The sequence below is a fragment of the Oncorhynchus masou genome, chromosome 13 (genome assembly GCF_036934945.1).
Source record: "Oncorhynchus masou masou isolate Uvic2021 chromosome 13, UVic_Omas_1.1, whole genome shotgun sequence".
In the NCBI taxonomy this organism is placed as follows: Eukaryota; Metazoa; Chordata; class Actinopteri; order Salmoniformes; family Salmonidae; genus Oncorhynchus; species Oncorhynchus masou.
In genome coordinates, this window is record NC_088224.1 from 33,261,598 (window position 1) to 33,284,020 (window position 22,423).

The window sequence follows — 22,423 nt, forward strand, 5'->3', positions numbered from 1 at the left end:
GTGCAGTTCTTGTACCTTAATTCTGTCAGGCAGTGCATCGTCTGTCTCTTTTCTGGCTCCCTCTGGTGTGGTCCTGAACTCCTGCTGCAGGTTAGGCAGGTCGTAGCCTGTCCGCTGACTCCATTCAGAACTGCTGTCTGCAATAGGGTACACACAAGGTTAACATTGCATATCAATGGAAGCAAAACACTTTCTTTGAATGGGCAAAGCATTATGAACAGCAGAAAACATGTGCATCAACTCAAAAAAGTCATGCCATGACTAAAAAATTCTGTGTTTGTTGAAACAGTATGGTATATACACTATATGACTAAAAACGTATGCGGACACCTGCTCGTCGAACATCTCATGGGCATTAATATGGAGTTTGTCCCTCCTTTGCTGCTATAACAGCCTCCACTCTTCTGAGAAGGCTTTCCACTAGATGTTGGAACATTGTTACAGGGACAGCCACAAGAGCATTAGTGAGGTCAGGCACGGATGTTGAGTGACTAGGTCTGGCTCGCAGTCTGCATTCCAATTCATCCCACAGGTGTTTGATGGGGTTGAGGTCAGGGCTCTGTGCATGCCAGTCAAGTTCCTCCACACCGATCGCGACAAACTACTTCTGGACCTCGCTTCGTCATGCTGAAACAGGAATGGGAATTCCCAAAACTGTTGGCACAAAGTTGGAAGCGCAGAATTGTCTAGAATGTCACTGTATGCTGTAGCGTTAAGATTCCCCTTTAGTGGAACTAAGGGGCCTAGCCCAAACCATGAAAGACCCAGACCATTATTTATCCTCCACCAAACTTTACAGTTGGCACTATTCATAGGGGCAGGTAGCAGGTAGCGTTCACCTGGCATCCGCCAAATCCAGATTCGTCCATCAGACTGCCAGACGGTGAAGCGTGATTCATCACCCCAGAGAACGTGTTTCCACTGCTCCAGAGTCCAATGGTAGCAAGCCAACACTTTGCATTGTGCATGGTGATCTTAGGCTTGTGTGCAGCTGCTTGGCCATGGAAACCCATTTCACGAAGCAACCAACGAACAGTTCTTATGCTGATGTTGCTTCCAGGGGAAGACTAGAACTCGGTAGTGAGTGTTGCAACCGAGGATAAACAATATTTACGTGCTACGCGTCGGTCCCATACTGTGAGCTTGTGTGGCCTGCCATGTCGCTGCTGAGCCGTTGTTGCTCCAAGACGCATCCACTTCACAATAACCGCATTTACAGTTGACCGGTGCAGCTCTAGCAGGGTGTAAATTTGACGAATTGACTTGTTGGAAAGGTGACATCCTGAGCTCTTCAGTAAGGCCATTCTCCTGCCAATGTTTGTCTATGGAGATTGCAAGGCTGTGTGTTTGATTTTATACACTTGTCAGCAACAGGTGTGGCTGAAATAGCCAAATCCACAGATTTGAAGGTGTGTCCACATACTTTTCTATAATCAATCGGTCAACATTTTTACAACACCTTACTCATTCAAGGATTTTTCTTTCCTTTTACTATTTTCTACATTGTAGAATAATAGGGAAGATATCAAAACTACACTGCTCAAAAAAATAAAGGGAACACTAAAATAACACATCCTAGATCTGAATGAATGAAAATACTTTTTTCTTTACATAGTTGAATGTGCTGACAACAAAATCGCACAAAATTGATCAATGGAAATCAAATTTATCAACCCATGGAGGTCTGGATTTGAAGTCACACTCAAAATCAAAGTGGAAAACCACACTACAGGCTGATCCAACTTTGATGTAATGTCCTTAAAACAAGTCAAAATGAGGTTCAGTAGTGTGTGTGGCCTTCACGTGCCTGTATGACCTCCCTACAATGCCCGGGCATGCTCCTGATGAGGTGGCGGATGGTCTCCTGAGGGATCTCCTCCCAGACCTGGACTAAAGCATCTGCCAACTCCTGGACAGTCTGTGGTGCAACATGGCGTTGGTGGATGGAGCGAGACATGTCCCAGATGTGCTCAATTGGATTCAGGTCTGGGGAACGGGTGGGCCAGTCCATAGCATCAATGCCTTCTTCTTGCAGGAACTGCTGACACACTCCAGCCACATGTCTCACATGCATTGTCTTGCAGTAGGAGGAACCCAGGGTCAACCACACCAGCATATCTCACAAGGGGCCTGAGGATCTCATCTCGGTACCTAATAGCAGTCAGGCTACCTCTGGCGAGCACATGGAGGGCTGTGCGGCCCCCCAAAGAAATGCAACCCCACACCATGACTGACCCACCGCCAAACCGGTCATGCTGGAAGATGTTGCAAGCAGCAGAACGTTCTCCATGGGGTCTCCAGACTGTCACGTCTGTCACATGTGCTCAGTGTGAACCTGCTTTCATCTGTGAAGAGCACAGGGCGCCAGTGGCGAATTTGCCAATCTTGGTGTTCTCTGGAAAATGCCAAACGTCCTGCACGGTGTTGGGCTGTAAGCACAACCCCCACCTGTGGACGTCGGACCCTCATACCACCCTCATGGAGTCTGTTTCTGACTGTTTGAGCAGACACATGCACACTTGTGGCCTGCTGGAGGTAATTTTGCAGGGCTCTGGCAGTGCTCCTCCTTGCACAAAAGGCGGAGGTAGCGGTCCTGCTGCTGGGTTGTTGCCCTCCTACGGCCTCCTCCACGTCTCCTGATGTACTGGCCTGTCTCCTGGTAGCGCCTCCATGCTCTGGACACTACGCTGACAGACACAGCAAACCTTCTTGCCACATCTCGCATTGATGTGCCATCCTGGAAGAGCTGCACTACCTGAGCCACTTGTGTGGGTTGTAGACTCCGTCTCATGCTACCACTAGAGTGAAAGCACCGCCAGCATTCAAAATTGACCAAAACATCAGCCAGGAAGCATAGGAACTGAGAAGTGGTCTGTGGTCCCCACCTGCAGAACCACTCCTTTATTGGGGGTGTCTTGCTAAATGCCTATAATTTCCACCTGTTGTCTACTCCATTTGCACAACAGCATGTGATCTTTATTGTCAATCAGTGTTGCTTCCTAAGTGGACAGTTTGATTTCACTGAAGTGTGATTGACTTGGAGTTACATTGTGTTATTTAAGTGTTCCCTTTATTTTTTTGAGCAGTGTATAAAATAACACATATGGAATCATGTGGTAACCAAAAAAGTGTTACACAAATCAAAATATATATGTTTTATATTTGAGATTCTTCAAATAGCCACCCTTTGCCTTGATGACAGCTTTGCACACTTGGCATTCTCTCAACCAGCTTCACCTGGAATGGTTTTCCAACTATGTTGAAGGAGTTCCAACATATGATGAGCACTTGTTGGCTGCTTTTCCTTCACTCTGCGCTCCGACTCATCCCAAACCATCTCAATATGGTTTAGGTCGGGTGATTGTGGAGGCCAGGTTATCTGGTGCAGCACCATCGCTCTCCTCCTTGGTAAAATAGCCCTTACAGAGCCTGAAGGTGTGTTGGGTCATTGGCTTGTTGGAAAAACAAATGATAGTCCCACTAAGCCCAAACCAGATGAGATGGCGAATCGCTGAAGATTTCTGTGGTAGGCATGCTGGTTAAGTGTGCCTTGAATTCTAAATAAATCACAGTGTCACAAGCAAAGCACCCCCACACCATAACACCTCCCCCTCCATGCTTTACGGTGGGAAATAGACATGCGGAGATCATCCGTTCACCCACACCGCTGATCACAGACACGGCTGTTGGAACCAAAAATCTCTAATTGGACTCCAGACCAAAAGGACAAATTTCCACCTGTCTAATGTCCATTGCTCGTGTTTCTTGGTCCAAGCAAGTCTCTTCTTCTTATTGGTGTCCTTTAGTAGAGATTTTATTCAGCAATTCAACCATGAAGGCCTGATTCACACAGTCTCCTCTGAACAGCTGGTGTTGAGATGCGTCTGTTATTTGAACTCTGTGAAGCATTTATTTGGGCTGCAATTTCTGAGGCTGGTAACCCTAATGAACTTGTCCTCTGCAGCAGAAGTAACTCTGGGTCTTCCATTCCTGTGGAGGTCCTCATGAGAGCCAGTTTCATCATAGTGCTTGATGGTTTTTGCAACTGCACTTGAAGAAACTTGAAATGTTCAGTATTGATTGACCTTCATGTCATAAAGTAGTGATAGACTGTCGTTTCTCTTTACTTATTTAAGCTGTTCTTGCCATAAAATGGACTTGGTCTTCTACCAAATAGGGCTATCTTCTGTATATCCCCCTACCTTGTCACAACACAACTGATTGGCTCAAATGCATTAAGGAAAATAAATTCCACAAATTAACTTAACAAGGCACACATTGCAATGCATTCCAGGTGACTACCTCATGAAGCAGGTTGAGTTAACAATTAATATTTAACTAATAGTAAGACATTTCTGTCCTCTTAGCGTCCCTTTTCATGGGTGCCACTCTAGTTCCTTGCAGCTAATCTGGGCGTATGGTCACTGGAGATGGCTTGAGCTGACAAATTAGTTAAATTCTGCATTACATAGCCAAGAATGTGTTTTACTAGAGAAAGCTTAGGAGTAGAAAAATCCCTCATTGTCTCAAAATCATCCTTGCATCTGGGAAACTAAGCCAGGGTGGGGTTAAGACAGCAGCCCACGTGCAGATAATGACAGGATGAAGCCAGGGTGGCTTATGATGCTCCTTGGTCTGCATGTGTGGGGTTGACGCAACCATGACTGAGCGTAAGCTATATATATTACTCTGCATTTGTGTAAAGGTTAGGTTACTCGGTCCAAAAATGGTGAAAGTGTTATATAGGCTAGGGCAGGGTTCCCCAACTGGGGGCGAATTTAGCTAACGGGTATTCCTACGCATAACAGGGAGACACATGATCGTATACAAATGTAAGCAAGGTTTGAAATTATTATGTTTTTTGTCAAACATAACTGTTTGGGCAACTTGAGGTCAACAAATTATTTGTAATTATGTTCCGGACCCCTGACCATCCGCTTCAGAAAACATTGTCCTGCAGCTGAATCTAGTTGATGATCCCTGGCCTAGGGTATTGTGATTACTAGGGAAAAAATGTGACCTCAAGAACAATTCGGCATGGAGGTGGGATATGTGACACTACATTAACTTACCACTGGTGTAGCCGTCTTTGAATTGCAATCCTGCGGGATGCTCTGGTCTCGATGAGGGGGCCTAGAGGGCATGAAACCAGGTCAGTATACAGAAGAGTTTGAGTTCCAAAACGGCCTACTCCCCCATAAAAATGTCAAGCCCATCATGTTAAATCATGTGGGTCATGTTAAATTAGGCACCAAACAGAAGAAAACAGACTGAAACCGGGTTTCTGCTGGGATGTTGTGAAGAGTGCACGACAACAACTTTTTCCCCTCAGGAGACTGAAAAGATTTGGCATGGGTCCCCAGATCCTCAAAAAGTTCTACAGCTGCACTATCGAGAGCATCCTGACCGGTTGCATCACCGCCTGATATGGTAACTGCTCGGCAACTGACCGTAATACGCTACAGAGGGTAGTATGTACGGCCCAGTACATCACTGGGGCCAAGCTTCCTGCCATCCAGGACCTATATACTAGGCGTGTCAGAGGAAAGCCCAAAAAATTGTAAAAGACTCCAGTCACCCAAGTCATAGACTGTTTTCTTTGTTACCGCATGGCAAGCGGTACCGGAGCGCCAAGTCTAGGACCAAAAGACTCCTTAAAGCCTTTTAAGGATGCTGCGAATTTTGCGCATTTTTTTGTTAAAAATCGCGCAACATTTCAATGATTAGTATGTGTGCATAGAAAACACTCTGAAGTTTCTAGAACTGGTTCAATGGTGTCTGTGACTATAACAGAACGAGTTATGTGGTCAAAATCGCAAGGAAACCTGATCACAAAATCGACTAAGAAAAAATCCATCCGCCAGTCTCTGTATTGTCTATTGCACGCTATATTAGATGGGACTGGGCTTGTAGTTCCTACAGCTTCCACACGATGTCGCCAGTGTTGTGAATGCAATGCAGCTAAATCCTTGGTCATCTGAGTAATAGGCACATCCTGTCATGAAGCCTCCCAGAGGAAGTAATGAAAGTGGCAAACTTCGACACGATTTCCAAACTTGTAGCTATTGAATACAGATCTCTCCGTGATCAATTTGATTGTTTATTAACGTTTACTAATACCTAAAGTTGGATTACAGAAGTAGTTTGAAGTGTTTTGTCAAAGTTTATAGGCAACTTTTTTAATTTAAAAAAATGACGTTGCGTTGGGAAACGTGACTTTTTTCCTGGATTTCACGGTGTTCATAAATGGACATTTTGGGTATATATGGACCGATTTAATCGAAAAAAAGACCCAATTGTGATGTTTATGGGACATAAAGGAGTGCCAACAAAGAAGCTCGTCAAAGGTAATGAATGTTTTATATTTTATCTCTGCGTTTTGTGTAGCGCCGGCTACGCTAATTTCTTTGTTTACGTCCCCTTCGTGTGTTTCTGGGGGCTGCATGCTATCAGATAATAGCGTCTCATGCTTTCGCCGAAAAGCATTTTACAAATCTGACATGTTGGCTAGATTCACAACGAGTGTGGCTTTAATTGAGTACCTTGTATGTGTGTTTTAATGAACGTTTGAGTTGTATCGAGTACTATTAGTTGGCGCTCTGGAATTTTGCTGATTTTGATGCCTGTACAGGCATCGCATCCGTAACAGGTTTTAACAGCTTCTTCCTCCAAACCATAAGACTGCTGAACAATTAACCAAATGGCCACCAGATTATTTACATTGACACTCCCTCTATTAGTTTTTTTACACTGCTGCAACTCGCTGTTTATTATCTATTCATAGTCACTTCACCCCTACTTACATGTACAAATTACCTTGACTAACCTGTACCCCTGCACATGTACTCTGTACCAGTATCCCCTGCATATAGCCTCAATATTAATTAATTGTGTTACTTTTTTATAATCTTTTACTTTAGTTTACTTGGTAAATGTTTTTTTTAACTCTTTCTTGAATTGCACTGTTGGTTTAGGGCTTACACATGTTGCATTCGGCGCATGTGACAATTTGATTTGGTTTGATTTGATGTTGTCCAATGGACTTACTTTGTGGGAGCGTTGCAGCTTATCGATGACGGTCTTGAGAGCCTTGCACTCCTCCTCCAGTATTTGATTGTCCCGCTTCAGGGCCTCGCTCTCTGCGATGTGCCGGGCCTCCATGTCCAGGATCTCTGCCGCATGCAGCTCCTGCATCTGTACGATCTTCTCCTGGTACTCGCCGATCATCTCCTCCACCTCTTCCTCCTCTGAAACAGATCTGGGCTGGCCAGATGTCTGGGAGGAAAATGTCTCCGTCTGGGTGCCAGCGTCTGTTTGTGGCGGACGTTGAGATCCACTAAGATCAGACGATTGACCGGACAATTTGTCGGAAGACTTTTGGTTTGCCGCGGCAGAGTTCTTCCTGGAGAGCGATGGTTTGTCTTTGGCAGCCATTTTTCCCTTGGACCCCTGGCGTTGGTTTTGCGGTTTGCTGCCTTTCTTTTTCGGATGGGAGGGTGGTGCTTGCTGTTGCTGATCGAGTGAGGGAGACTGAGATGGTGATACTGGGGATAGTGTTGACAGTGACTCCGCGGATTTCGCCAAGGCTACTCTGAGCTGTTGTTGCTCCTCTTTGAGCTGAGCGATTGACAGGTCACGGACTTGGAGTTCGGCCTTGAGTTTCTCGCTGCATTCTTTGAAGCTGTCCAGGTGTCCTTTGGTAGTGGCTGCCTCGTCTCGGACCTCCTGGAGCTCTTGGAGAAGCTCGGATGTGGAGGCACCGTCACCTTCCAATGAGGCCTGGGAGGTGAAAGGACAGAGATTTATCAAAGATGAATTTAGGGGACAACCAAATCCATACAAGTCATGACATGTCAATAGTCAGATCTTTTTCCATATTGCTGAGTAAAGTTGGAATATTCTGCTTTGTAGCAAGATGTACAGTAGAAGTTGAATGTTTATTGAAGCAACATCTCACGACATCAGTCAAGAAGTTAAAGCTTGGTCACAAATGGGTCTTCCAAATGGACAATGACCCCAAGCATACTCCCAAAGTTGTGGCAAAATGGCTTAAGGACAACAAAGTCAAGGTATTGGAGTGACCATCACAAAGCACTGACATCAAACCTATAGAAAATGTGTGGGCAGAACTGAAAAAGCGTGTGCGAGCAAGGAGGCCTACAAACCTGACTCAGTTACACCAGCTCTGTCAGGAGGAATGGACCAAAATTCACCCAACTTATTTTGGGAAGCTTGTGGAAGGCTACCTGAATAGCTTGACCCAAGTTAAACAATTTAAAGGCAAAGGTACCAACTACTAATTGGGTGTATGTAAACTTCTGACCCACTAGGAATGTGATGAAAGAAATAAAAGCTGAAATAAATCACTCTACTATTATTCGGACATTTCACATTCTTAAAATAAAGTGGTGATCCTAACTGACCTAAGACTAAGATTATTTTCCAAGATGGCGTAGCAATCAGATGTCCCTTGTCCTCGTCTTGTCCCGTGTATATATATTTTATGTATTTTTCTTCACGTAACATTTTTTTTTTCTTCTAAAAACTCAACTTCAAAACTCTCTCCTGCAACCCGTCTCACCAAATGTGGTGCGGATGTTTTTTTTGTTGCTGTTCTGGTTAGCATTTATTGGCTTATTTCACTGTAGAGCCTCTTGCCCTTCTCATTATACCTTATCCAACCCTTCAGTTCCACCACCCACACATGCGATGACATCACCTGGTTTCAATGATGTTTCTAGACACAATATCTCTTTCATCATCACTCAATGCCTAGGTTTACCTCCACTGTATTCAAATCCTACCATACCTTTGTCTGTACACTATACCTTGAATCTATTTTATCTCCCCCAGAAACCTGCTCCTTTTACTCTCTGTTCCGGACGTCCGAGACGTCCAACTCTCATAGCTTTTAGCCATGCCCTTATCCTACTCCTCCTCTGTTCCTCTGGCGATGTAGAGGTGAATCCAGGCCCTGCAGTGCCTAGTTCCACTCCTATTCCCCAGGTGCTCTCTTTTGATGACTTCTGTAACCGTAAAAGCCTTGGTTTAATGCATGTTAACATTAGAAGCCTCCTCCCCAAGTTTGTTTTATTCACTGCTTTAGCACACTCTGCCAACCCGGATGTCTCAGCCGTGTCTGAATCCTGGCTTAGGAAGACCACCAATAACTATGAAATCTCCATCCCTAACTACAACATTTTCAGACAAGATAGAACAGCCAAAGGGGGCATTGTTGCAATCTACTGCAGAGATAGCGTGCAGAGTTCTGTCCTACTATCCAGGTCTGTACCCAAACAATTTGAACTTCTACTTTTAAAAATCCACCTCTCTAAAAACAAGTCTCTCACCGTTGCCGCCTGCTATAGACCACCCTTTGCCCCCAGCTGTGCTCTGGATACCATATGTGAACTGATTGCCCCCCAATCTATCTTCAGAGCTCGTGCTGCTCGGTGACCTAAACTGTGACATGCTTAACACCCCGGTCATCCTACAATCTAAGCTTGATGCCCTCAATCTCACACAAATTATCAATGAAGCTACCAGGTACAACCCCAAAGCTGTAAACACGGGCACCCTCATAGATATCATCCTAACCAACTTGCCCTCTCAATTCACCTCTGCTGTTTTCAACCAAGATCTCAGCGATCACTGCCTCATTGCCTGCATCCGTAATGGGTCAGCGGTCAAACGACCTCCACTCATCAATATCAAACGCTCCCTGAAACACTTCAGCGAGCAGGCCTTTCTAATTGACCTGGCCCGGGTATCCTGGAAGGATATTGACCTCATCCCATCAGTAGAGGAAGCCTGGTTATTCTTTAAAAATGCCTTCATCACCATCTTCAATAAGCATGCCCATTCAAGAAATTTAGAACCAGGAACAGATACAGCCCTTGGTTCTCTCCAGACCGGACTGCCCTTATCCAACACAAAAACATCCTGTGGTGTTCTGCATTAGCATCGAACAGCCCCCGTGAAATGCAACTTTTCAGGGAATTTAGAAACCAATATACACAGGCAGTTAGAAAAGCCAAGGCTTGCTATTTCAAGCAGGAATGTGCTTCCTGCAACACAAACTCAAAAAAGTTCTGGGACATTTTAAAGTCCATGGTGAATAAGAGCACCTCCTCCCAGTTGCCCACTGCACTGAAGATAGGAAACACTGTCACCACCGATAAATCCACTATAATTGAGAATTTCAATAAGCATTTTTCTACGGCTAGCCATGCTTTCCACCTGGCTACCCCTACCCCCGTCAACAGCATTGCTTCCCGGGGAAGGACTGCCCGTTCCATGATCTCGCCATCACGGTTGACAACTCCATTGTGTCCTCCTCCCAGAGCGCTAAGAACCTTGGCGTGATCCTGGACAACACCCTGTCGTTCTCAACTAACATCAAGGCGGTGGCCCGTTCCTGTAGGTTTATGCTCTACAACATCCGCAGAGTACGACCCTGCCTCACACAGGAAGCGGCGCAGGTCCTAATCCAGGCACTTGTCATCTCCCGTCTGGATTACTGCAACTCACTGTTGGCTGGGCTCCCTGCCTGTGCCATTAAACCCCTACAACTCATCCAGAATGCCGCAGCCCGTCTGGTGTTCAACCTTCCCAAGTTCTCTCACGTCACCCCGCTCCTCCGTTCTCTCCACTGGCTTCCAGTTGAAGCTCGCATCCGCTACAAGACCATGGTGCTTGCCTACGGAGCTGTGAGGGGAACGGCACCGCAGTACCTCCAGGCTCTGATCAGGCCCTACACCCAAATAAGGGCACTGCGTTCATCCACCTCTGGCCTGCTCGCCTCCCTACCACTGAGGAAGTACAGTTCCCGCTCAGCCCAGTCAAAACTGTTCGCGGCTCTGGCCCCCCAATGGTGGAACAAACTCCCTCACGACGCCAGGACAGCGGAGTCAATCACCACCTTCCGGAGACACCTGAAACCCCACCTCTTCAAGGAATACCTAGGATAGGATAAAGTAATCCTTCTCACCCCCCCCTAAATGATTTAGATGCACTATTGTAAAGTGGCTGTTCCACTGATGTCAGAAGGTGAATTCACCAATTTGTAAGTCGCTCTGGATAAGAGCGTCTGCTAAATGACTTAAATGTAAATGTAACTTGCCCAAACCTTCCCCATTTCTCCTTCTCCCAAATCCAGTCAGCTGATGTTCTGAAAGAGCTGCAAAATCTGGACCCCACAAATCAGCCGGGCTAGACAATCTAGACTCTTTCTTTCTAAAATTATCTGCAGAAATTGGTGCAGGTGTCTGGTTAGACTGTAAACTCTCCTTCCAGACTCACATAAAACATCTCCAATCCAAAGTTAAATCTAGAATTGGCTTCCTATTTCGCAACAAATCATCCTTCACCCATGTTGCCAAACATACCCTCGTAAAACTGACCATCATACCGATCCTAGACTTCGGCGATGTCATTTACAAAATAGCCTCCAACACCCTACTCAACAAATTGGATGCAGTCGATCACAGTGCCATCCGGCCATCCGTTTTTTCACCAAAGCCCCATATACCACCCACCACTTCGACCTGTATGCTCTCGTTGGCTGGCCCTCATTGCCAAACCCACTAGCTCCAGGTCATCTAAAAGACCCTGCTAGGTAAAGTCCAGCCCTATCTCTGCTCGCTGGTCACCATAGCAGCACCCACCCGTAGCACGCGTTCCAGCAGGTATATCTCACTTGTCACCCACAAAGCCAATTCCTCCTTTGGCCGCCTCTCCTTCTAGTTCTCTGCTGCCATTGACTGGAACAAACTACAAAAATCTCTGAAACTGAAAACACTTATCTCCCTCACAGGCTTTAAGCACCAGCTGTCAGAGCAGCTCACAGATCACTGCACCTGTACATGGCCCATCTATAAATAGGCCAAACTACCACCTCTTCCCCTACAGTATTTATTTATTTTGTTCCTTTGCACCCCAGTATTTCTACTTTGCACACTCATCTACTGTCAAATCTACCATTCCAGTGTTTTAATTGCTATATTGTATTTACTTCGCCACCATGGCCTATTTATTGCCTTTACCTCCCTTATCTCACCTCATTTGCTCACATTGTATATATTATTTTTCTACTGTATTATTGACTGTATGTTTATTTTACTCTGTGTTGTTATATGTGTCAAACTGCTTTGCTTTATCTTGGCCAGGTCGCAGTTGTAAATGAGAACTTGTTCTCAACTTGCCTGCCTGGTTAAATAAATAAAGGTGAAATATATATATATATATATATATATTTTTAAGACTGGGAATTTTTTAAATTTTAACTTTTAATTTTACCCCATTTTCTCCCCAATTTCGTGGTATCTTGTCTCATCGCTACAACTCCCGTACGGGCTTGGGAGAGACGAAGGTTGAAAGTCATGCGTCCTCCGATACACAACCCAACCAAGCAGCACTGCTTCTTAACACATCGCGCATCCAACCCGGAAGCCAGCCGCACAAATGTGTCAGAGGAAACACCGTGCACCTGGCAACCTTGGTTAGCGCGCACTGCACCCGGCCCGCCACAGGAGTCACTGGTGCGCGATGAGACAAGGATATCCCTACCCGCCAACCTCTCCCTAACCCGGATTACGCTAGGCCAATTGTGTGCCGCCCCACGGACCTCCCGGTCGCGGCCAGTTACGACAGAGCCTGGGCGCGAACTCAAGAGTCTCTGGTGGCACAGCTGGCGCTGCAGTTCAGCACCCTTAACCACTGCACCACCCGGGAGGCCCCAAGACAGGGAATTATTACTAGGATTAAAATGTCAGGAATTGTGAAAATCTGAGTTTAAATGTATTTGGCTAAGGTGTATGTAAACTTCTGACTTCAACTGTACTTACCCGGTGGAGTTCTCCCTTGAGATGTGTTATGGTCATCTCTCCCTCCTTTGGTACAATTTAAAAAAATGAAATGGTCAGATTGGTTAATCACTAAAATGGTCAACATTTTCAAAATGTACTGTTATCCACACAAAATGGACAATTAATAAATCATCAAATGAAGTTCGGCACTGGAAGACTGCGACTCCCATAGTTCTTTCCTTTGCTGAACACTGGTTGAATGTGACTCTGTTCATACCCGAAGAAGCTCCTGTAGCTTGTCACAGCTTTCCCTGTAGCTGCTGAGCTCCTCTTTGACCTCCTTCAGCTCCCGATGGAGCTCAGACATCTTCGCCTCACTGCCTCCCGATGACACCGATGACACCTGGGGAATAGTTAGATGTTAGAAATTCTAAATCTTGGATTTCAAGACAATGGATTTAAGATAATGTCAAGAACAAGAAAGTATTGCAATACTTTAGCAAATCTGAGGCAAAGTAGAATTGTACTGTGTCTGGCAATCGGAGGAACTCCCTTTCACATTAGTTAATTACCCTTTGAAGGTCTTCTTGAAGGTTGGCTATTGCGACCTCTTTTGCCTAAAAAAGTAAAACGTGACAATTGTAACACCCTCTCATGCAATAATAACAGAGGATTCATCTAACATGGTTGTTGAGTGTGATATTACATACCTTGAGCTCCTGCTGGAGTTTATTGCTGCTCTCCTTGTAACTGCTGAGCTGTTCTTTGGTGGCTGAAGCCTCGTCCCTGACCTTCTGTAGCTCCTGTAGAATCTCAGACACAGCCAGGTCGTTGCCTCCAGAAGATGCAGTCTGGTTCAGAGTTCAAAGAGACAGCAGCTTGTCAGCATTTAACCTGTGAAAAACGTCTCCAGGCAGTGTAGGTGTAAGCAAATTTATACATCCATGGAAACTAGAGCAGGCTAACTCTACCCCACAAAAACTAATTCATAGGATGCGGTGCAGGCTACAGCTAACTTAACCCCAGAGACAATAGTCAAGGCTAAAGTTAACTACCTCTGTGGCTGGAACTGTTCTCTGGCATCCAACAGGCTTGGTCGTCCTCATCTGATTGAGCAGGTCCATGAGCAAGACCAGCCTCCTCTCGTACTCCAGCACCTCCTCCTCGGAGCTGGAGAGTAACTGCTTCTGCAGCTCTTGGTCCTTCTGCATGCCGCTCAGGCCTACCTCCAGCTCGCGGAGCTTCTCCGTCAGGAGGACCACCTTCCCAGTGGGGCCATGTTTGGCTCCTTGGATCTCCACCGCTCGGGACATTCCTGCAAACCCAAAGTCTGGTACCTCCATCTGTCCCCTGGGATCCTGGTGGACTGATTCTTTGGCTCTCTGGCCCTTGGACTGCTGCGATTGATGCAGCTGTTGCTGGATGGCGCCCAGTTGGGCCTGGCTGACAAGCGCGGTGGCCACCCTCTCCCTCAGCTTGTCTTCCAGGTCCTGGACCTTGCGCTGGAGGTCGTCAGCGTCCTCCTGGGCCCGCTCCACCAGGAACCGGCAGCGGGTCAGTTCAGAGTCTCTCTCTGTGACACAGGCCTCAAGTTTCTGGACGCTAAGGCTCAGCTCCTTCACCCTGGAGGTGGCATTCTGCTCAAGTGCCTGGATCTGAGCCTGCACCACTACAAACGCCGCCGTCTTATCCCTCAGGGCATCTTGCAGCTCCATCGCCATGTCGTCCGACAGCTCCTTTTCCGACTCGGCTAATGCTAGTCTGCTCTCCTGCAAACATCGGTACCTCTCCAGGAGCGAGCAGTGCTCGGCTTTGATGGTGTCCAGCTCTAGTGTGGCCAGGTCCATCTTTTGCTTAATTTCGTCATACTCCTCCTTGCTGGGACCTCCGACTTGGCTCTCCAACTGGCGCTTGAGCTCTTCTTCCATCTCCGAGAACTGCTTCCGCTCAATGTTGGCCAGCTCCTCCTGGAGCTTGTCGATAACGGCGTTGAGCTGTTCCAACTCCTCCTCGCTGTTCCTCTTCAGGCGCTGCTGCTCGCTCCGCATGCACTCCACCTGGGACTCCAGATCTCGCAGTAGCTCATCCCTCGCATCGATTTCCTGAAGGGAAGGACAGAGCAGTGAATGTAGGAATAAGGACGAAGGTGAGGAGGAAAAAGACCGGCTCATGCTTTCTGTTAAACCTCTGAGACACAGTTGTGCCACGGCATTATAGTTATTGATAATATTTATGTGATAGATAATATATATATATATATATGAGTCTCAGCCAATCAGGTAAAATGTTTGGTGGAGACAACTGTAATAATGGTACCTCAGGTTCCAATTATGATTTGTTGGACAATTCTAGGGTGTTCCAATTGTCTCTTTAGTAAGCCAACTTAAAGAAAAATTCACAACACAACAGAGGCCTACTTACCAAAACCTAAAATAAATTGGTGGGTTACGCCACAACAAAAATACTAAATAAAAGGAACGGCTGTCACACAACACAAACACTTATCCACTATCACAAAGATATACATATATGTGAACAGAAGAACAAGTGGTCTGTCTAACGTATATGTATATGGGGTTACCTTGTTGTCAGGGGCTGTTTCCGTGTGTTGAAGCTTAGCCATCTGCTCATTAAGAAGAGCTATTTCCCTGTGTTTCTCCTCCATCACCTTCAAAAGTTTATCATATGTCGGAGATTATAATCTGCAGGCTCTCAACACACAAAAAATATCACCCTTAAACTGGGACTAAAACAGTAGGGAACATTAAAAGGGGGGGTTCTTTATCTTTGGGTGGGGATACTACCTATCCCTACAGGTACCACATTTGGTGCTTTGGCTAATGTGGCATATATATAGAATTTGCTTGTAAATTACTTCTGTAGCATCTATACAGGCATTATAACGGGTTTATGAAAGGTTCATTAAATCTTTAAAAGTATATTTTTCATTTAAAATTGGGACTGAAATGTCTGTGTAATATACTGTAGCTAGAGGAGTCCATATTAGCCATTTTTAAAGTTGGGTTGTCTTTTAGAATGGACTATGTTATTGTCACAGCGGACTATTCACTTGTTTAGGGCCAGTTTGCACCGGTGCAGTCTATTAACACTTGTTATTTCCAAAAGGTTAAAAAGAAACACCGAAAGGTCAAGTTATAAATTTAAAAAAAGGTTAAATGTAATGTTTCTATCACTTAACACTCTTTTTAATCTATTAGCTAGCTGCAAACATTGCCCAGGTGCAGACCTATTAGTTTGACCAAAAGAGAAGTCTACATGAACCATTCTACATAAAATGATTGGTTTTAATCTACTAGCAGGTTTTTCAGTATCAATGTCTTTGTAGTGTAGCAACGGTTAATAGCAGACTTGTTTTATCCTTTGAAATATCATTTGAATGGTCTGTCTTTATGTAGCTTTGTTTAGGAGCTGGATACCACGTGTCAACCTTGCTGCTTGAAGGATTACCTATAGTACAAGGATTCCCAAACTTTTTCGACTCCATTTTGACATCTGAAAATTCTCACAACCCCACCCATGTGAATAAACTCACAGCCAATGTTAACGTTTATAATTTGGGGCTATGGCAGTCAATTGAAAAACATTCTAACAGTATTTCTGATTGTCCTCAACTCACCATCATATACTTTTAATGTGAGGCAGTCAATTGCAAATTAGTCTGACATAATGTCTCTTATCTCACCACCACTAGAGATGGGTGCGCTTGACGCATGTCGTGTCGGAGCTTCTCAAAGTCAGGGGGCGTGGTTGAAAGTGAGCACGCATCTCTGCTGTCTCATCCAACCTGGATCAACAGGCCCATTTGGTTTTAATGCAAATGAGAGCACTAAATCCAGCATCACACAGACATTAGCTAACAAAAAGGGCAGCCAACGATGAGTTTTATGATGCTTTAAAAACAACTAGGAAATCAAATCATGATGCAAGTGATCTTTAGGTCGGAATGTCAGAGCTCTAGAAAGAGGCCAGAGTTGGAATTCCAATTTTTTCCCAGTCGGAGCTCGTTCTTTCCGAGTTCCCAGTTGCCTTGAACGTACTGAAGTCTGATATGTGAGTTCCGAGCTCCCGGTTGTTTTGAACCCGGCATTAATGCTCAGCGGGAGACGTCAAGGTATTCCCTTTGAGTCAAGAACCAAAACTCCTCCGTAGTGACTTGTGAATGCGTTAAGTCTGCAGCATTCGGTCACAACAGCTTGATCAGCTGTTCGATTTCACTTACCGGCATGTCAACTGATCCAGGATCACATTCATTGGGAAGGAGGTCTAATTGAGCGTATGTTAACTTCTGACCCACTGGAAATGTGATGAAAGAAATAAAAGCTGAAATAAATCCTTCTATCTACTATTATTCTGACATTTTGTATCCTTTGGTACAACTTTTTATTTTTATTTTTGAAGAATTGCAGATTTTTTTGTCCATTAAAATAACATTGATCAGAAATACAGTGTAGTCATAGTTAGTGTTGTAAATGACTATTATAGCTGGAAACGGCTGATTTTTAATAGAATATCTGCATAGGTGTAGAGGCCCATTATCAGCAACCATCTCTCCTGTGTTCCAATGGCACGTTGTGTTAGCCAATCCAAGTTTATCATTTTAAAAGGCTAATTGATCATTGGAAAACCCTTTTGCAATTATGTTAGCACAGCTGAAAACTGTTTTTAGTTTTAGCTAACACAACGTGCCATTGGAACACAGGCATGATGGTTGCTGATAATGGGCCTCTGTTTCCAGCTACAAAAGTCATATACAACATTACCAATGTTAACACTGTATTTATGATCAATTTGATGTTATTTTAATGGACAAAAAAATGCTTTTCTTTCACAAACAAGTATATTTCTAAGTGACCCCAAACTTTTGAACGGTACTGTATATATATATATATATATATATATTTTTTTTTGAATAAGATTCTAAAAACATGGTTTGCTTTGTCATTATGGGGTATTGTGTGTAGATCGATGAGGGATTTCTTTTTTAAGAATAAGGCTGTAACATAACAAAATGTGGGAAGTGTCAATGAGTCTGAATACTTTCCGATGCACTGTTCTAGCCTGGCTGTGTGGTGGCTAAGGCTACCTGCATGTTAGCCTAGCTGTGTGGGGGCTAAGGCTCCTAAACTAAGCAACAAAAAAATAAATGTCCCTGCTCATCTGAGTGAACGTGCCTTAGGCATGCTGCGAGGAGGCATGAGGACTGCAGATGTGGCCAGGGCAATAAATTGCAATGTCCGTACTGTGAGACGCCGAAGACAGCGCTACAGGGAGACCAGACGGACAGCTGATTGTCCTCGCAGTGGCAGACCACGTGTAACAACACCTGCACAGGATCAGTACATCCGAACATCACACCAGCGGGACAGGTACAGGATGGCAACAACTGCCCAAGTTACACCAGGGACGTACAATGCCTCCATCATTGCTCAGACTGTCCGCAACAGGCTGAGAAATTCTGGACTGAGGGCTTGTAGGCCTGTTGGAAAGGCAGGTCCTCACCAGACATCACTGGCAACAACTTCGCCTATGGGAACAAACCCATTGTCACTGGACCAGACAGTACTGGCAAAAAGTGCTCTTCACTGATGAGTCACGGTTTTGTCTCACCAGGGGTGATGGTCGGATTCACATTTATCGTTGAAGAAAAGAGCGTTACACCGAGGCCGGTACTCGATTTGTGGCTGGAGGGTCCGTCACAGTCTGGGGTGGGGTGTCACAGCATCATCGGACTAAGCTTGTTGTCATTGCTGGCAATCTCAACACTGTGCGTTACAGGGAAGACATCCTCCTCCCTCATGTGGTACTCTTCCTGCAGGCTCATCCTGACATGACCCTCCAGCATGACAATGCCACCAGCCATACTGCTCATTCTGTGCGTGATTTCCTGCAAGACAGGAATGTCAGTGTTCTGCCATGGCCAGCAAAGAGCCTGATCTCAATTCCATTGAGCACGTCTGGGACCTGTTGGATCGGATGATGAGGGCTAGGGCCATTCCCCCCAGAAATGTCCGGGAATTTGCAGGTGCCTTGGTGGAAGAGTGGGGAAACATCTCACAGCAAGAACTGGCAAATCTGGTGCAGTCCATGAGGAGATGCACTGTAGTACTTAATGCAGCTGGTGGCCACACCAGATACTGACTGGTAATTTTGATTTTTAACCCCCCCTTTGTTCAGGGACACATTATTCAATTTCTGTTAGTCACATGTCTGTGGAACTTGTTCAGTTTATGTCACAGTTGTTGAATCTTGTTATGTTCATACAAATATTTACACCTGTTAAGTTTGCTGAAAATAAATGCAGTTCACAGCGAGAGGACGTTTCTTTTTTTGCTGAGTTTACATGCTAGCCTAGCTGTATGGGGACAAAGGCTACCTACATGCTAGCCTAGCTATGTGCTGGCAGGTTACCTGGAGCATGCTGTCCTTGGTCTCCAGGTCTTGCTGCTGGGTGCTCAGCTCCTTCCTCTGGATCTCCAGCTGCATGTGGAGCTGCTGCACCTCCTCACTCTTGTTCTCCAGCTCTTCCCGGAACTGCTCAAGCTGCTCCTCCAGGTTACTGATCTGGAGGGGAGGAGTGGGAAGGGGGGTGTCAGGCTGGCGTGTTGTGTCTTCTTGTCTAATTGAGGACCAGGGCATCGACGACACATGAACAGGGGACTTGAAATCCAAGTGGGGACCTGTCTTGTGTACATCATTGGTAATTGAAGGAGTGTGATATGAGGCGAGGTGAAAGATGGCAGGCAAAGGGATGCAACAAGCAGAGGAATGGCCCATTTTGTGTAAATCATTGGGGGCGTGATAACCAATCAAGATTTTTGCTGGCTCGCTTTGACACTTTGCTGGATTGGCTACTTATATATTCCCTTCCAAACATGTGAAAGAAAGAAACCCCCCATAAGTCTAATACATTACTTCTTTCTCTTTCCTGTCCAGTGCCTCTCTTTCAGTCTGTAGCTGAGCCTCCAGTGAGGAGTCACCAGGCCCACTAACAGACACATCCTGCCTCTTATCCTCCACCTGAAACACACATGCATGCAACGCCACAATATTATTATTTAGCAACCAGGTCATGCGTGGCGAACACACACAATAATACACGCAAGCACACACACAACTGCACAGCCATACATCATATACATTAGCTGCAATCTCATACACTTAATAATCTGTGCAGTAGCAAGTTATGGGGACATTTCTTTCACTGCTCAGTGTTTCAGCCTGCCAACAGTGATATTGGTTGCGGTACTTCAGGGGTGTCAAACTCATTCCATGGAGGGCCGAGTGTCTGGGGTGAGGGGAGTTCCTTAGAAATTAGTGAACTTATTTAATCAATGAAGTACAAGGGTAGAGCGAAAACCAGCAAACACTCGGCACTCCGTGGAATGAGTTTGATATGTGCAGTACTTGGGTGCAGTACTCATTATTATGGGCGCACACACACATTCTCAGCACTGACATCAGGGACTGTGTGTACAGTCTCCTTTGTTACTAATGTACACACACAAACACCCATATACACATGTAGCTTCACGCTGTCATTCTCTCACACTCGACCAGAACATACAAACTCTCATTCTGAAACAGTCACACACTCCATCTTCTCTCACTCACACACCCCCGCTAACATTAACACAGCATCATTAACTATTCCCACTCCATTGTCCCTCTCCTCTCTTTTTCATCTTCCTCCCTGTCTCTCTCCACCCCTCCCCCCCTTCGTCTCTCTCACCGTCTCTGTGCTGGCCAGCAGAGCCTGCTCCAGCTCGCGGATGCGGCCCTCCAGCTTGTCGATCTCCTCGTTGCGCTCGCCCGCCTCGCGCTGCAGCTGCTCAGACGCCAGTAGCAGCTCGCTGCACCAGTCCGCCTTCTCCCTCAGCTGCTGGGTCAGCTGATCCACCTGGGAGAGGATAGGGTTGAGGAGGAGAAAGGAGTGGGAGGAGAGGAGGAGGGAAAGAGGGGTTTTCAGTGAGGGTCGTACAGTCTGTAGCTTCAATGTATCAATGTGGCTAGCTAGTAGCAACACAACACAGTAACTGGGAGGTCAGCTGATCCACCTGCCGTTTGGAAAAGAGGGAGGGAAAGAGGGGGTAGTAGGGCTGGGAATTGCCAGGGACCTCACGGTACAATATTATCAGATACTTAGGTGCCGATACGATATATATTGCAATTGTCGTGATTCTATTTGTATTGCTATTCGATACTGCAATCGAATTGCAATTTGATGTTCCAAACATATTGCTCAAAGACCGCATGAGAAAATTTTGATTTTGATTGTTCATGGAAATAAAAGTGCTGGAACCATGTTGGCTCACTATTTAGAAAGAAGCAGAGTTTTGGCACAGGTAGAGCCAAATAGCGCTAGCTAATGCAAAGTAACAAAATAAACAAAAATAAAAATTGCGTATTTTACAAATCGATACTTGGAGTCTAAGCACTGATATAAAAAAATTCTACTACGATAATTAAATGTAGGGGTAGAGGGAATGAGGAGAGCTTCAGCGAGGATGGCAAAGAAAGTCTACCTGTCATTTGCCTTTTGGTAGGCCGTCATTGTTCTTAACTGGCTTGCCTAGTTAGACTAAAAAATGTATCAAAATGCAGAATAGATGATATGCTTCAATATGAGAGAAGCTACATTTCAGTATATGTCAACTACTAGCAATATCTGTTAGATTAGCTGAGCCACCTGCCGTGTGGGAGAGGGGAGGAGCAGAGGGGAGGAGCAGAAGGGAAGGAGAAACAAGGATGGCTTGGCTATGGTGCGGCTGAACAACTGCAGTATTAATGTAAGCGGGAGCAATTCTATGAGGTCAGAGGATCCACACCTGCTACATGGTAGAGAAAGGGAGAAAAATCGGGGAAGAGGGAGGGAGAGGTGGGGTTTTAGTGCAGCTAATTATATTTATTAGTAGAGCCTTTTTAATGATGCTAGCAGCACAAATAGCTGGGAGGGCAGCGGATCCACCTGCTATGGTGGACAGAGGAATATTTAAAGGGACAAAAAGGAGAAAGAGAGCAGAGGAAGGGAAAGTGGGGGGATCTGACGTGGTTTACAATGACAGGTTGCTACCATGCAACTGATGGAGTTTCGCTAATGAGAGAGGCTGTTTCAATGCAACTAATAGCAATACCTGGGAGGTCAGCTGATCCACCTGCCATAGGAGAGGCAAAGAGAGGGAGAGAGGAGGGAAGAGGAGGAAAGAAGGAGAGAGAATGGCCTTTAATGAGCATAGCAGTGACTAATAGGAGAAGGTGGAGGGAGAAGGAATGGCGCTAAGATTATGATAGCAGAGAAAGGCTGCTGTAATAAAGCTAAATGCATTTAGCTTAGCAAAAACAGGCCAGTGCAGTATCTACAATGATGTTTAAAAAGAGACAACTATAATTCAATTCAACTAACTCTGAGTGACTTTTAGTGAAACGTTTCCACAACACATGCCACTATAATACAGCTGAAGACTCTGAACACGAACAGCAGCATGGTAACTAATGTAAAACACAGCTGATGGCAACAGCAAGCAGAGCCACTGCCACAGCATGTCAAAGAGACGTGGAGCTATGATGATAATGACTTTTAGCTGAAACAAGCCACAACA

General features: G+C 45.4%; 1 protein-coding gene across 8 annotated transcripts in view; it reads right to left on the reverse strand.

Annotated features, from left to right (window-relative positions):
* Positions 1-22,423, reverse strand: part of akap9 (A kinase (PRKA) anchor protein 9) — a 133,631-nt gene that overhangs the window by 13,152 nt on the left and 98,056 nt on the right. For 4 of the 8 annotated variants that reach the window (XM_064983537.1, XM_064983532.1, XM_064983535.1 and 1 more), the window contains 13 exons: positions 21,959-21,979; positions 20,557-20,724; positions 19,740-19,844; positions 19,236-19,388; positions 15,388-15,474; positions 13,862-14,908; positions 13,517-13,657; positions 13,379-13,423; positions 13,084-13,209; positions 12,846-12,890; positions 7,048-7,779; positions 5,073-5,133; positions 16-137 (listed from right to left, as the gene is read on the reverse strand). In XM_064983537.1, coding sequence (XP_064839609.1) covers positions 16-137; positions 5,073-5,133; positions 7,048-7,779; positions 12,846-12,890; positions 13,084-13,209; positions 13,379-13,423; positions 13,517-13,657; positions 13,862-14,908; positions 15,388-15,474; positions 19,236-19,388; positions 19,740-19,844; positions 20,557-20,724; positions 21,959-21,979 — 2,853 coding nt within the window. Of the gene's footprint in view, positions 1-15; positions 138-5,072; positions 5,134-7,047; positions 7,780-12,845; positions 12,891-13,083; positions 13,210-13,376; positions 13,424-13,516; positions 13,658-13,861; positions 14,909-15,387; positions 15,475-19,235; positions 19,389-19,739; positions 19,845-20,556; positions 20,725-21,958; positions 21,980-22,423 lie in introns of all 8 variants that reach the window. The other 4 variants (XM_064983538.1, XM_064983534.1, XM_064983533.1 and 1 more) reach the window with 3 other exon arrangements.